Source organism: Manduca sexta, unplaced genomic scaffold (assembly GCF_014839805.1).
Source record: "Manduca sexta isolate Smith_Timp_Sample1 unplaced genomic scaffold, JHU_Msex_v1.0 HiC_scaffold_3337, whole genome shotgun sequence".
Lineage (NCBI taxonomy): Eukaryota > Metazoa > Arthropoda > Insecta > Lepidoptera > Sphingidae > Manduca > Manduca sexta.
In genome coordinates this window covers 1-14,323 of record NW_023594394.1, presented here as the reverse complement: position 1 = coordinate 14,323, position 14,323 = coordinate 1, and the positions used below count along the sequence as shown (strand labels likewise).

General features: G+C 35.2%; 1 protein-coding gene across 1 annotated transcript; it reads right to left on the bottom strand.

Moving 5' to 3' along the window:
- Nucleotides 1-4,086: 4,086 nt before the first annotated feature.
- On the bottom strand, nt 4,087-10,119 carry LOC119192903 (fatty acyl-CoA reductase 1-like; the record flags this gene model as incomplete). Its single annotated transcript, XM_037446639.1, has 6 exons — nt 10,055-10,119; nt 8,838-9,018; nt 8,620-8,710; nt 5,222-5,344; nt 4,877-5,001; nt 4,087-4,245 (listed from the first exon to the last, which is right to left on the bottom strand). Coding segments are annotated over exons 2-6 (668 nt in total), but the record flags the coding sequence as incomplete, so codon positions are not given.
- Nucleotides 10,120-14,323: the final 4,204 nt, after the last annotated feature.

The following is a 14,323-nucleotide window of genomic DNA, read 5'->3' as shown; positions in this document are numbered from 1 at the left end:
TATTAAATTATCATAATGATGATTCATTAGAAAATGGCTCTACCTTTTCAAAAAATTATAAATTTGATCGAATTTCGTGGATTTCCATCGTTTATACTCCCTTGTTTCGGCTTGTACTATGTTAGAGAGGGATTGCACCTCTGAGGGACGTATTCGTCCATCATATTCAGCTATAAAATCAATACAATGATGATTTATTTAAGAATGGCCGTACTTGGAAGAAAATAATAATTTTCTACGAATTTCGTGCATTTCCGTCATTTGTACTCCGTGGTTTCGGATTGTACTATGTTACAGAGAAATGATACCTCTTAGGGACGTATTCTTCCATCACATTCAGCTATAAAATCATCATTAATTATTCATTTGAAAATGGCCGTACTTGGAAGAAAATAATCATTTTCTACGTATTTCGTGGATTTCCATCGTTTGTACTCCTCGTTTCGGATTATACTATATTTTAGAGGGATTTTATCTCTGAGGGACGTATTCATCCATCGTATTCAGCTATAAAATCATCACAATGATTATTCATTTGAAAATGGCCGTACTTGGAAGAAAATAATCATTTTCTACGTATTTCGCAGATTTCCATCGTTTGTACTCCCTTGTTTCGGATTGTATTATATTACAGAGGGATTGTACCTCTAAGTGACATATTCTTCCATGATATTTAGCAATCAAATCATCATATTAATTATTCATTTGAAAATGGCTGTACTTTTTTAAAAAAATATAATTTTCTAAGTATTTCGTGGATTTCCATCGTTTGTACTTTCCCATTTGAAAATGGCCGTACTTGGAAGAAAATAATCATTTTCTACGTATTTCGCGGATTTCCATCGTTTGTACTCCTTGTTTCGGATTGTATTATATTACAGAGGGATTGTACCTCTGAGTGACATATTGTTCCATGATATTCAGCAATAAAATCATCATATTAATTATTCATTTGAAAATGGCTGTAATTTTTTTAAAAATAATCATTTTCTACGTATTTCGCGGATTTCCATCGTTTGTATTCCCTTGTTTCGGATTGTACTATATTACAGAGGGATTGTACCTCTGAGTGACATATTCTTCCATGATATTCAGTAATAAAATCATCATATTAATTATTCATTTGAAAATGGCTGTACTTTGTTAAAAAATAATAATTTTCTAAGTATTTCGTGGATTTCCATCATTTGTACTTTCCCGTTTCGGATTGTACTATGTTACAGAAGGATTGTACCTCTGAGGGACATATTCGTCCATCATATTCCGGTATAAAATCATCACAATGATGATTTTTTTAAAAAAGGCCGTACTTGGAAGAAAATAATCATTTTCTACGTATTTCGCGGATTTCCATCGTTTGTACTCCCTTGTTACGGATTGTATTATATTACAGAGGGATTGTACCTCTGAGTGACATATTCTTCCATGATATTCAGCAATAAAATCATCATATTAATTATTCATTTGAAAATGGCTGTAATTTTTAAAAAAAATAATCATTTACTACGTATTTCGCGGATTTCCATCGTTTGTACTCCTTGTTTCGGATTGTACCATGTTAGAGAGGGATTGTACCTCTGAGGGGCGTCTTCCGTCTTCAGTCGTCTTCTTTCAGCTATAAAATCATTAAAATGATGGTTGATTTGAAAATGCCGCGAGTTTATGTTACTACACAAGGCGGTGATTGACAAAACTCTCAGTACACCATATCTCTTGTCCCTATAAGGTACAAACAAAATAAAAACGGTACAATCCGGTACTGACCTAGTATAATTTTAAACTCACTTGCCAACTTCAAACAGGTCAAAAAACAATTTATATAGGTAATAAAGTTAATGAAAAGTATAGTAAACAAAGAAGCCAGCTCGGGCTGGCAGGAAAGAAGAAATAAAATGATGTATATATGTTATTTTAAATAAATAATAAGGGAGAAACGCGTCGTGATCCTCATCGGTGAGGACAATAAAAGCCCTAACCTAGCTAACCTACCAGCCTTTCACTAGCTACCTAAGCGATAACTACCCGAAGAAGAAAGGCAGAAAGAAACTCCAGGCTTTATTTTTTGTCATCAATTGTCCATTGAATCTTTTATAATATTATTTTTAAATATATATTTTTTTTAATAAGTCTTTTGTATACAAAGTCTGATTAATTATATAAGCTTATATACGCTCGTCACCGTAAAAGTGCGGAGAAAATCCACCTAAAAGTATTTAACAACAACTAAAAATTAACGAAAAAAAAAACAATAATACTAAAACATTTATAAAAATTATGAAACAGTGTACAGCGTGCATACGCCTACATTTACAAACATAATTTTGTTGTTTTACATTTCATATTTTGACATAGATCATACATACATACATGCATAATATATATTATAGCATCACACCTTTATCCCTTTTAAGGGATAGACAGAAGTGTAACACCACAGCGCGATAGCTGTACTGTGATCGAAATATTATCAGTTGTGTTTTTGATTTAAGTTTGCTTGAATCTACTTCTTACATACATATGTATAGCATCACACCTTTTCCCTTTTCAGGGGTAAGCAAAGGTGTAACATTTCAGCGCGATAGTCGTATTGTAAGTGAAACATAACTACGCCATCGAGACAGTATATTTTATAGTACAAGTCCATCTAGCTTAACCAGCAATTTCAATTAGACACCGACTCCAAAATTCGTATCCAGTATATACCTGTTATGTGAAATTATTTTTTGGTTTTGAGTGGTTTTTGAAGGCCGTTTATTTATTTTTATATTATTAAATTATTTTTATTTTCAAAACAGCTCGAGCAACATAATCCTTATTGTAGTAACAAATTAGCAACAAATTCCTACATTACGACTTATCAAATAAGTATGAGTTTCGTGAGTGTCCATGCTAGCTTGATATCAAGATAGCAGTGGTAGCTTTTTCTAAACGGCTTGAGCAAAAATCGAAATAGTGGTAACTAATTAGCAACAAATTAGCAACAAATTCCTACATTACGTCTGATCAAATAAGTATAATTTTCGTTAGGGTCCATGCTAGCTTGATATCAAGATAGCAGTGGTAGCTTTTTTCTAAACGGCTGGAGCAAAAATCGAAATAGTGTTAACTAATTAGAAACAAATTAGCAACAAATTCCTACATTTCGTCTGATCAAATAAGTATAAGTTTCGTGAGGGCCCATGCTAGCTTGATATCAAGATAGCAGTGGCAGCTTTTTTTTCTAAACGGCTTGAGCAAAAAAATCGAAATAGTGGTAACTAATTAGCAACAAATTCCTACATTACGTCTGATCAAATAAGTATAAAATTCGTTAGGGTCCATGCTAGCTTGATATCAAGATAGCAGTAGTAGCTTTTTTTTCTAAACGGCTGGAGCAAAAAAATCGAAATAGTGGTAACTAATGAGCAACAAATTCCTACATTACGTCTGATCATATAAGTATAAGTTTCGTTATGGTCCATGCTAGCTTGATATCAAGATAGCAGTGGTAGCTGTTTTTCTAAACGGCTTGAGCAAAAAAATCGAAATAGTGGTAACTAATGAGCAACAAATTAGCAACAAATTCCTACATTACGTCTGATCATATAAGTATAAGTTTCGTTATGGTCCATGCTAGCTTGATATCATGATAGCAGTGACCGGTTTTTTTTCTAAACGGCTGGAGTAACAAAATCGAAATAGTGGTAACTAATTAGCAACAAATTAGCAACAAATTCCTACATTACGTCTGATCAAATAATTATAAGTTTCGTGAGGGTCCATGCTAGCTTGATATCAAGATAGCAGTGGTAGCTTTTTCTAAACGGCTTGAGCAAAAAATCGAAATAGTGGTAACTAATGAGCAACAAATTAGCAACAAATTCCTACATTACGTCTGATCATATAAGTATAAGTTTCGTTATGGTCCATGCTAGCTTGATATCATGATAGCAGTGACCGGTTTTTATAAACGGCTGGAGCAACAAAATCGAAATAGTGGTAACTAATTAGCAACAAATTAGCAACAAATTCTAAAATATATTTGGTTTAATTCTGCTAAGTTACTACTGCTACCTTGACAGAGCTAATATTTATATCTCTACTTACTCCTTCGTGATCGAGACCAGCCTCTCATCCCCCATACTCTCTGCCATGCCTATCAATGCATCCGGGTATATTGGGCTGGGGTAGATGTGCTCCAACACTTCTGATTTGATTCTGTCTCGAGTCGCCTGACAATATGCTGTCGATACGTACACGAATGACCTGGAAGCATTTACATGAGCTCATCTTAGTTTATTTGAAGAAATACGCAGTGATGTGATTACATTGATTGTGTTTATTTCTACCCAAAAAGTGCCTGTTAGCCGAAATGAAAATAGAACTGATTGTCGGGACGAAGATTCGCGGAAAAACCAATACTAAGACGCACACCACTGAGTTTTGAAGTTATATATGTATTGTCTGTCGATATCATACGCTTTAACAGGGAAGTAGAGTAAAATATCGCGAAGAAACCTACACACCTAAGAATACTCCATAAGTATTACGAAGGTATGTGAAGTCTGCCAACCCGCACGACGGCAGCGTGGTGGATATTATGATAGTAAAATTGTATTAATTTACTAATGCGAAGTTTAATTTATAAAATGATGATTTAGAATAATGGCGCAACCAGCATATATAATTAGAAAGAAGGCTAAAAATTATATTATTATACAATATATAGTGTTAACGGCTTTGGTGACGCATATTTTTATATCCTCTTAAATTATTCATGTTTTAGAATCGTTACCCATTTATTCAGAAATACTAGTGTCTTATTATTTATAATGGCATCTGTTCTGTATTATTTTAGCTGGAGAGCTATTCTATTATAAGAATAATTACAATATACCTTAGATTTTTACATTGCTTGGCTAGAGCAAGTATTTCTCTGGTACCACGCACATTGATCAGAGTTGCTTGACGTAAAGTTTCATCGAATCTAGTGGTAGCTGCCATGTGGAATATAACATCAACCTGAACAGATAAATATACTGTAATAATATACTACCAGAGATTGATAAATGTTGTTGTGAAGTGAATATGAATGTTGGAGCATCTGATGGAGACATGCACTTCAATTGTAATGTGAGTCTTGTACGGTACATTCTTTAAAGAAAAGTCTAATAATGTAAATCGCATACTACCATTGTCCGAAACCTAAGCTACACTGTGAAGGCCATGAGAAGTAGGTTACCTTTTTGGCTATGGTGTCCCAACTTTGGACGCTAAGGCCGAGTTGTAATTCGGCCACATCTCCTTCGACTGGTTCTATTTTATTCCCAAAATCTGGATTTGCTTCGCGAAGGGTATCAAATACCTGAAATCATAATAATATCATTTTAATTTCTCATCATTACCTCATTGGATAGAAATCCGTGGTTTTAATGTTGATTGTTTTAATGTTTTAATGATGTTTGTTTACTTTTAATATTATTCCTGATATCAGCCTTTAATTTGAATTTAGTACTTTTATAGTTTCAACCAATGCCAATCCAACAACAGGCTCGATAGCGACATTATATATTTTTAAATATTTAACCAACATCAATGGTAACTTTAAGCGACGCGAATAAAATAAATGATTCCCGGTTTTGTAAATATCGTAAGATGCTAGTGATGTGTTGTTTATCAGTGTGGTGACCGAAAAGAAATAAGTTCTGCAATTGGACATCACGTAAGATCCTTGGTCTAAGCGCGAGGTCCCTAATGTCCAAAATACTACTGCGGTGACGTAGTTGTATAGCATGCGCAGTACAATTATAGTTTTGAAGGCTTGGGTTCGAACCAGTATTAATTTGATATTGAGGTCTAGGCATGGTGATATTGAGGGTTTCTGTTTAATTTTAGTCCATAATTAGGCGTTTGTGGCTGTACAACAAGCATATTTAGAATATCCAAGATAGTCTTAAGTCAATTAAAACATTATCTATTTATTTTATTTATTTATTAAAATAAGGTTCTCCAACAGTACCCACATTTCTTGTTTATAACATAAAAGTAGTAAGGTCGAACTCTGGCATGTGTAGTAATTATAGGAGTACACAACACTCACAAATTAGTACGCAAATTTCATATTTTACAAAAAAAAGACAAATTAAAACTAAAAAACTCAACTAATAATTACAAAGCAAATATATAGAGCCTTTTATAAATTTGTACTTAATGATTGTGAATGATTTATGAGGCTACGCAATGATGGAGGGAATAGTTTAAATTTTGTTTAAGGTGTTCTAATATTTTTTTCTTAGAAATGTTTTGTGAATTATGAAATATGTCTATATTGGGGTTGATTTTATTAACAGAGCTATAAGAAATGCACATTCTTGATATGGGCGCTTGTAAACCTAGATTGGTTTTAGACGATGGAGGGCAAAATGTGTATTTTAGACGGGACCGAAATGTTTATATTGAACAGTAACGAATTGCATTCAACCTCCGAGATTACTATCTATATACGTATATAAAAATGAATCCCTATTTCCATTGGTCACGCCATCACGCGTCAACGGCTCGACCGGTTTCACAATTTTTCTTGTTGTGTTTGTTATTGTCAGGAGAAGGTACTTATGAAAGAAAAATTCAAACAATTGCGCGGAAAATTTAAGAAAATTTAACGACAATGTTAATTTTACATAACTGTCAGTGGTTTGAAATAAGTAAATAATTTTTTTCTGTCCTAAACTATTAATCCCCTCTATGACATACATAATATTCCTTTTATCCTAATTTTAGTCCCTTTTATTATCTATCGTCTATAAATTTTTTAAAAAATTAATAATATCCGATTATGATTTTTGATATTTATTTTATATTCTCTTTAGTTTATTTCTTTATCTCTGATTTGTACTGTATTTATTTTCTTATATTTGGAATTTTAATATTTTTATAATATTTTTATTCTGAATTTATGTATAATGTGTTTTTCGATTATTTTGTAAGGCCATTGCTTTATTTACCGCTCAATAGTAATAGATAATATTAGACCCGTAAAAATTTACCGTAACTTTTCCTACTTTCAACTTTGACATTGGCAAAATCATCGTCTGCCAACGATGGAGCCACAATTTAAAAATTAAATTGAATTGAATTGAAATAACTGTCAGCGATTGACAGATTGCGCGCATGCATACATAGTTATAGTCCCACAAACTTATCTGGCCCGGTGAGCCGTGAGATAGTCACTGTCTTCGCATTTGGTGTCGCCAGTAAAATAAATTTGCCATAAAGTGGGTAAGCAAGTCGATGAGCAAAAATATTATGGTTGGTCAAAATTTTGAAAACTACTTAATCGATTTTCTACTCTGGTTAATAGTTTCGAGAAATGCGTGAACAAACATACATATATACAAATATACGTACATACTTATAAAGACTTTTATATTTGTTTGGCAGCCATAACAAACTATTATATTATGTAAATATATTGCAGTTCCTATAATAAAATACATAGTGAAGAAAGTTTGAAGTTGGTTAAAAATATGAAATTATGCACACACTACCTGTGTACCTGGACTTGACATTAAACACCTGGCGATAAGAAAGAACGTAGGTAAATATTAATTAAATAAATAAAAGACATATTCCTCGAAAATATTTATATTTTAACACAATAATTATGATCATCTAATGTATGGCGAGTGTTCTCTAACTGAAATAAGCTATACCTAAGCCACCGGGATTATTTGATTCATAAGTCACTTCATCATCAGAGTCACTATATTCGTTTTCACTGCCACTGGATAAATTAATGATGAAAGACTCGTCTAAGTATGCATCCCTACTTTTATACTCATTCTCAAGTTTTTATTCATTCACTATTATCTTACTGAAGGCTTCTGCAATCAAATCATCCATTCTAGTAGTACGTGCGAAATAGTGGTTATGTGGAATTTATTCTCAAAAGCCTGCAACACTAACCTGTGGCGGCAATTACGCGTTCATACAATTTTTCGGATGGTATTATCATAGTTAAAAGACGATTTTCGTCCTTCTTAAAATTTAAGACTTTTAATATAACATTTCTCGCATCACTTTTTAAAGCTATCAGCATTTTTCGCTAGCTATAACCACTAAACGGAAAATAAATACATGAAGCAAACAACCAATGGCAGTTACGTCAGCGAATGGCAGGCAGATTGACATTTCAAAATGACGTCGTTAGTTCCTCTTTCGGCCACCGGGCCAGATAAGTTTGTGGCACTATAAGACAGGGTCGGGTTAACTAGATTTGTATAAAAATAACAAGTCGTCGAAGCTTCTGTGTTGACGAAGCGACATCATTTTAAAGAAAGACATACGTTGACTGGGCATCTGTGGGAGATATCGGGACTCGCAAACGCAACTGTGTGCATGAACGTTGTATATTTTCAATTCTTTGAGAATGTATAGCTTGAGTAGGATTCCAAATCACACTGGCGTACTCTAATATAGTACGAGCTAGTGCATTAAATAAGGCAACTTTAACGCGAACTTGACGAAAATTGACTGTATTATGGATAAATACAACGCAGAAAACAAATCTCTGTATTTTATTATTGCAGTTTAGTTGAACCGTTACCGTTGATTGCTTAAGGATCTAATTTAAGTACTTACACAATCTTTTAGTAAAGCACTGATTCTATCTTTACTTGACATTCCCTTTTTCGCTCTTGATATGACGTAAATCTTTTTTACATCACAAGATCTGGAAATAAATTGATACTACTATAATATTATATTTCTCAAAGTTATGGTTTATCGATTCTCATTTTATACTTTCAGAGTGGAACTATGATGCCTCTGAATGAATTAGGTTGTATTTGCCATGTCACCTGATCAGTTTCTCGATGAGCAGTTTCCCGAGAAAGCCGGTGCCTCCAGTGACGAGGGCCGTCGTGCCGCTGAAGAACCGCTGTATCTCCGAGTCACCGCGAGCTGCCGCTTCCAGGATCGGCTTCTGACGCGCTTTCGCTTCTTCCATTAAAACCTCTGCGGGATCCATGACTGCAACTACTTGGAAAATCGAATCAAAAAGTTGATTTTGAATGCAGAACAGAGTGCCTATATTCTACAGATCGGCGGTCCCTACGCATATACGGTTATGTTGGAAATTGCTAAAGCATATCGCTACGCACATATCCATTACAAAAAAATAAAAATGTGAAACTGTTTAATAGATATTCAAACTTATACTGGTGTGTATAGCTTATATTGTATGTCTACGGTATTGTAGCTTCCAAAGGAATGAACCGATTTCGATGAGTTTTTTTTGTTAAAAATTAATGTGCTCGAGGTGGTTCTTAGCTATAATTTATGAAGATCAATGTAAGAGTTTGAAGATCATCTGTTCATTTCCTTTTCAATTTCGCAAGTTTAATTGATTTGAAAATTGCTGTACCGATACTTCGATGGTATTTACAACAGATGGCACCCTTGTGCTGATGCTGGAGCATCAAACAGTGTGCCGTACCTATACTATAATCAATCCCGCGACACGCGGGACTGGATAATGACGCGAGATACTGGAATAACATGGTATGACTGTTTTTATTAGAAATAATTTAATAATCCAACTTCAAAATGGCTTTATCTCTGGCCAAGGTTGTGCTTGTCTAGGTCAACTTTATTAGAGAAATGGTATTGTTGGTCACAACCTTATGATGCTATAACCGCTTGTTTAAGAAGTGCGTTTAATATTATATGGTGCCGGTGCCGAGCGGGGTCGTTCTGCTCACGATCCCGCTCGGCACTCTCCTGCGAGAGGACTCACTCGCAGAAGGAGAAGCCCAAGTTAGCACCTGCCAGAGGGCGATAGATAGGGAATCAAAATAAAAAAGAAATTAGAAGCACTGCAAAACAAAAATGAAGTCCAACTCATTTGTAGTTAAAACTTACCGACTAATGGTATTATGACTAGTCACTGATAAATTTATAAAAGATTTATCACTTCTGCAAAATTATTTAAAAATCAACTTACATATCCCCAAACCAAATGAGTAATTGACTTACTATTTTTTATTTAAGAACGATTGTAAGGAACGTGACTTACAGCAAAATATACTCGTGTATATGGCGGAGCACTAACTGCGTACTAATGACCAATGCTAGTGCCTAATTACAATGAACAAAATTACGAATTTTCTGAACGGTGAACTAATAAATAGAACTTAATGTATATTTTGACGGTCAGAATATATTGAGTATCGACCTGTTACCTACAAATAAAATTTTCTGTGCGTTACAACACAATAAATATTATTTGATTCGTTTTCATGTAGCTCTTGATTGGTAATATAATGTACATTGTCTGCTTTGCTTTTTATTATGTATTTATAATTATACAAAGCATGTGAGAAAAAATTTTTTGGACTCGAAACTGATATTTTATGGCGGAAATTTAGTTTGGAGTTGCTTTGGAAGCACAATGTTATTAGAATTAAGCAAAGATATATTTTTCTGTGAAGTTACGATTTTTAAATCAGCCGCTCAGATATAATTGCTTTTTTAAGATGAGTGTAATAAACAGGATATCCAGGTACTGCTTTGTTTTTGCAATACCTGTATTAAAACTGGATCCGCTGCTGATAGTGTAGACGCGTGATTAGGGGCAAGGTTACCACGATATTGGTTCAGATGTTTACATCTAAACTATAGAAATTTACACAGTAATTGCGAGATTGGTCTGAGCTGCCGAATTAGCGATAAAACCTCCCTAAATATAGTAATAAGACGGAAATAAGTTTTGTGCATCATTAGCAGTTGCTACACTGCGAGGGATAAATGCTATAAGTTTATAGAAGAATAATAAAGTGGGAAGATAAAATAAATATAATTAAATAACTAATGCCAGTGAAAATGTCGATAGTTTCAATATTGCATGTGGCGATTCCTTAAGTCATTATGATAAGTAGTTTTGAATACAAAATATACACCACGGTTAACCTTTTGCACCGATTTCGGCTTAAATTAATTATAGATATCTATATATATAAAAGAAAGTTGTGTTAGTTACACAATTCATAACTCAAGAACGGCTGAACCGATTTGGCTGAAAATTGCCGTGGAATGTGGGGTAGCTTAGTACCAGGAGACAGACATAGGATACTTTTTACTATTGTAAAAAAGCTGAAGAGTTTGTTCGAACGCGTTAATTACACGGACAACAGGTACGAATTGAAAAATTTGAATTTACTGAATCTAAGTTTACTGTTGGATATCCCCATTTATCGAGGGAGATTTTAGGCTACGTACCATCACGCTATGACTAATAGGAGCAGAGTATCAATGTAGATGTTACAAAAACGGGGAAAAATGATTACCCTTCCTTTTGAGTTATTGTTTGTTGTTGCGTGCGCGGCGTAAACGATTAAAGTTACGCAACAATCATGTGTGAGGAACTGTTCCTGTTAATTTGTTTTTGTATATATTACAAAATATAGTCCCCTGTCACATCTCGTTGTCATCTAAACGCGATAAACTTTAAAACTTCACATCGGATTTCGATGAAATTTGCTATGGAGATAGTTTGTGAGGCTGGGACAGACATAGGGTACATTTATCTCGGAAAACACCTTTACGGAAGCGAAGACGCGAGTTAAGCTAGTATATTATACAACAAAGTCCCTCACCATATCTGTCTGCCTGTCTAAATGCAATAAACTCGAAAATATAAATTAAAATACTGGTGATAGGTCTCTCATATGTGAGAGTTCGCCTGTGTCGGTACCACCGCAATGTCTATTTCTGCCGCCAAGCAGCAGTGGGTAGTTACTGTTGTGTTCCAGTTTGAAGGACATTATAGCCAGTGTAACTACTGGACATAATAAGAATTAAGATCTCATGTCTCAGGATGACGAGCGCAGTGGGATACCAAACAATTCTTTGTAATTCAAGGTGTTGGATGGTGTTTCTACTGTATGTGGCGGTCGTATCGCTTACCATCAGGCTAATGGCAAGTTTGTTTCGTCATTCAAAGCAATAAAAAAAAGTACTCAATGGATTTCGATGAAAATTGCTGTGGAGATACTTTGAGACCTTCGGAAGAATATAGGCTACTTTCTATCCTGGGAATTATATTGTGAGACTTTTATCCTAGGAAATTATTTCACGCAGGGGTAGCTGTGAGCAAAAACTAGTGTTTCTGACACGTTAGTATACTACATAATATACTTGTGCACTATATGTACTAACAACCTGTTGTAAAAATAACCTGTTGTATATAAAGCACTGCCGATTGGTTTACGTGAAACGGTGTTAAACTTGTTAATTTTGTTATAATTAGGTCTTTGCATTTCAAACCCTCTGTACCTATTGTTAAGTGTTTCATTACAAGGTGTTTCCTGTGACCTCGATGGGGCATGCAATTAATTACCCACGAAATTTAATGTTCGATACGTCTCTCTCTCTTCTATATATTATTTTTCTCCGGACGTGTCGAAGTGTTTGCAGCCGTCATGGCTACGAGGTGGACCGGAGGGTTTGTTCGTACGAAAAGTCAAAGTAACAATATCTGTTCAAAAAAGTCTAAGTTACAGTATCAGTAGAGGTGATTTGGCAGCCGGTCTTTTGGATTCTTATTTATTGGATAATTAAATGATCGTAATATTTGAAGATTAGTTTTATTTTGTGGTCTAACTGTGTAAATGGGCCAATGATGGTTAAGTAAAACATCATTTGGCCACCAAACCCCTGTTTGGTGTATTTCATTAGCGGGAGTAGGTGTTCAGTCGCGAGCAACGCCCAACCCTGAAGATGGTAGAGGCCATGAGGGCCTTTAAGTCGAGACGCCATGGAGGAATGGCATCTTGGGCTTGAGGCCCCGGACCATCGCGGCAGTGCGACCTGTCTTTGTTGAATGGCTGAACAGGTACCACAGTGCGGCAAATTTTCGGTTGCCATAGATATTCACCGGGCATGGCTGTTTGGGTGATTATCTGTGCCGGATCGTAGGTACGGAGATGTCGACCGTGTGTCACTTTGAAACTGCCCGCGACAAATAAATATTTTCTTGACATTTTCTTGGTCAGATGAATTAGGGTACAGGAATCTAACCCATAGCTCCTTATTGAATAAAACAGTATTATCAATATCATTAATGTATTTTGATCACAATTGGACAGTGTTGTATATAGTATAAAATAATTTGAACAAAAAATAGCCAATGATAGCGAAGTATAAAAGCTGGCAATTTTAAACCAAAATTGCATTCTGACGCCTTTTTTAGTGTTTTCTAAATTGTCCTTGACGATGTATTTACGAAATCCAAGAAAATAGGTCACGAGTAAGTCCTCATACAGAAGAGGTGTCATATTAAAGTTGAACAGGACTTTATCTGTTATGGACAGCCTGTTGTACAAGTCGACGGTGTTGCCATCCTTGAAGGTCCACTCGTTGGTCAAAAAGTACGACAGCACCAAAGTTGTCTTGTAAATTTTAGTGTATACTTTCATGACCCTGGAAATAAGCATTTGAATACTTTAGGAAGTATTTTTGGAATTAAAATTGTTTACATTTGATAGTAAATGGCTTGTGGTGTTATATATATTTTAAAATGAATGATTTTGCATTAGTTTTTACCAAAACTTACGAAGGTATTCCCGCAGGCAGTTTCAATCGTAATAAAAAGACCAGCGTGTCAACGAAGTACGCAGGTATATAGTGCAGCATCCAGTATAGAAGCCGAAAGATGAATTTGTTGCTGGTTTCCACAAACCCGCAATACCAAACAGATTTAGGAGATGCGAGAGATCTCATTCGGTGAGTACGGAGGATTTTGTTGCCAGCATCTGGAATATAAATAATAATAATACATAATAATATTAGCTCTGTATACACTGTCACACAGTTGGGCACGGGCTTCTTCTAATACTGAGAGGGATTAGGCCTTAGTCCACCACGCTGGCCTAGTGCAGATTGGTAGACTTCACACAGCCTCGAAATCCCTATAGAGAACTACTCAGGTATGCAGGTTTCCTCACGGTGTTTTCTTTCACCGTTAAAGCCAGCGATTATTCACAAAGAATACACACATAATATTTAGAAAAGTCAGAGATGTGTGCCCTTAGGTTTCGAACCTTTTTTATTTTTGTTTCGTGGAGATAGTGCCTTATCACTACCGCCCAGCCTTCATGGGGGCGACTAGGTGGTTATGTTAGATTACCGTGCCTTACGACCCGGCGTTGAACCGCTCGGATTTGATGATGACCTTCAGATGACCGCCGGGCGGAGTCCCTAACCTATATACAAACGCACGCGCAAATCAACTAAAACTCCGCGGTGGCTCTCTTCAGCGCATTAAGGACGGCTTCCTCTGATAGAA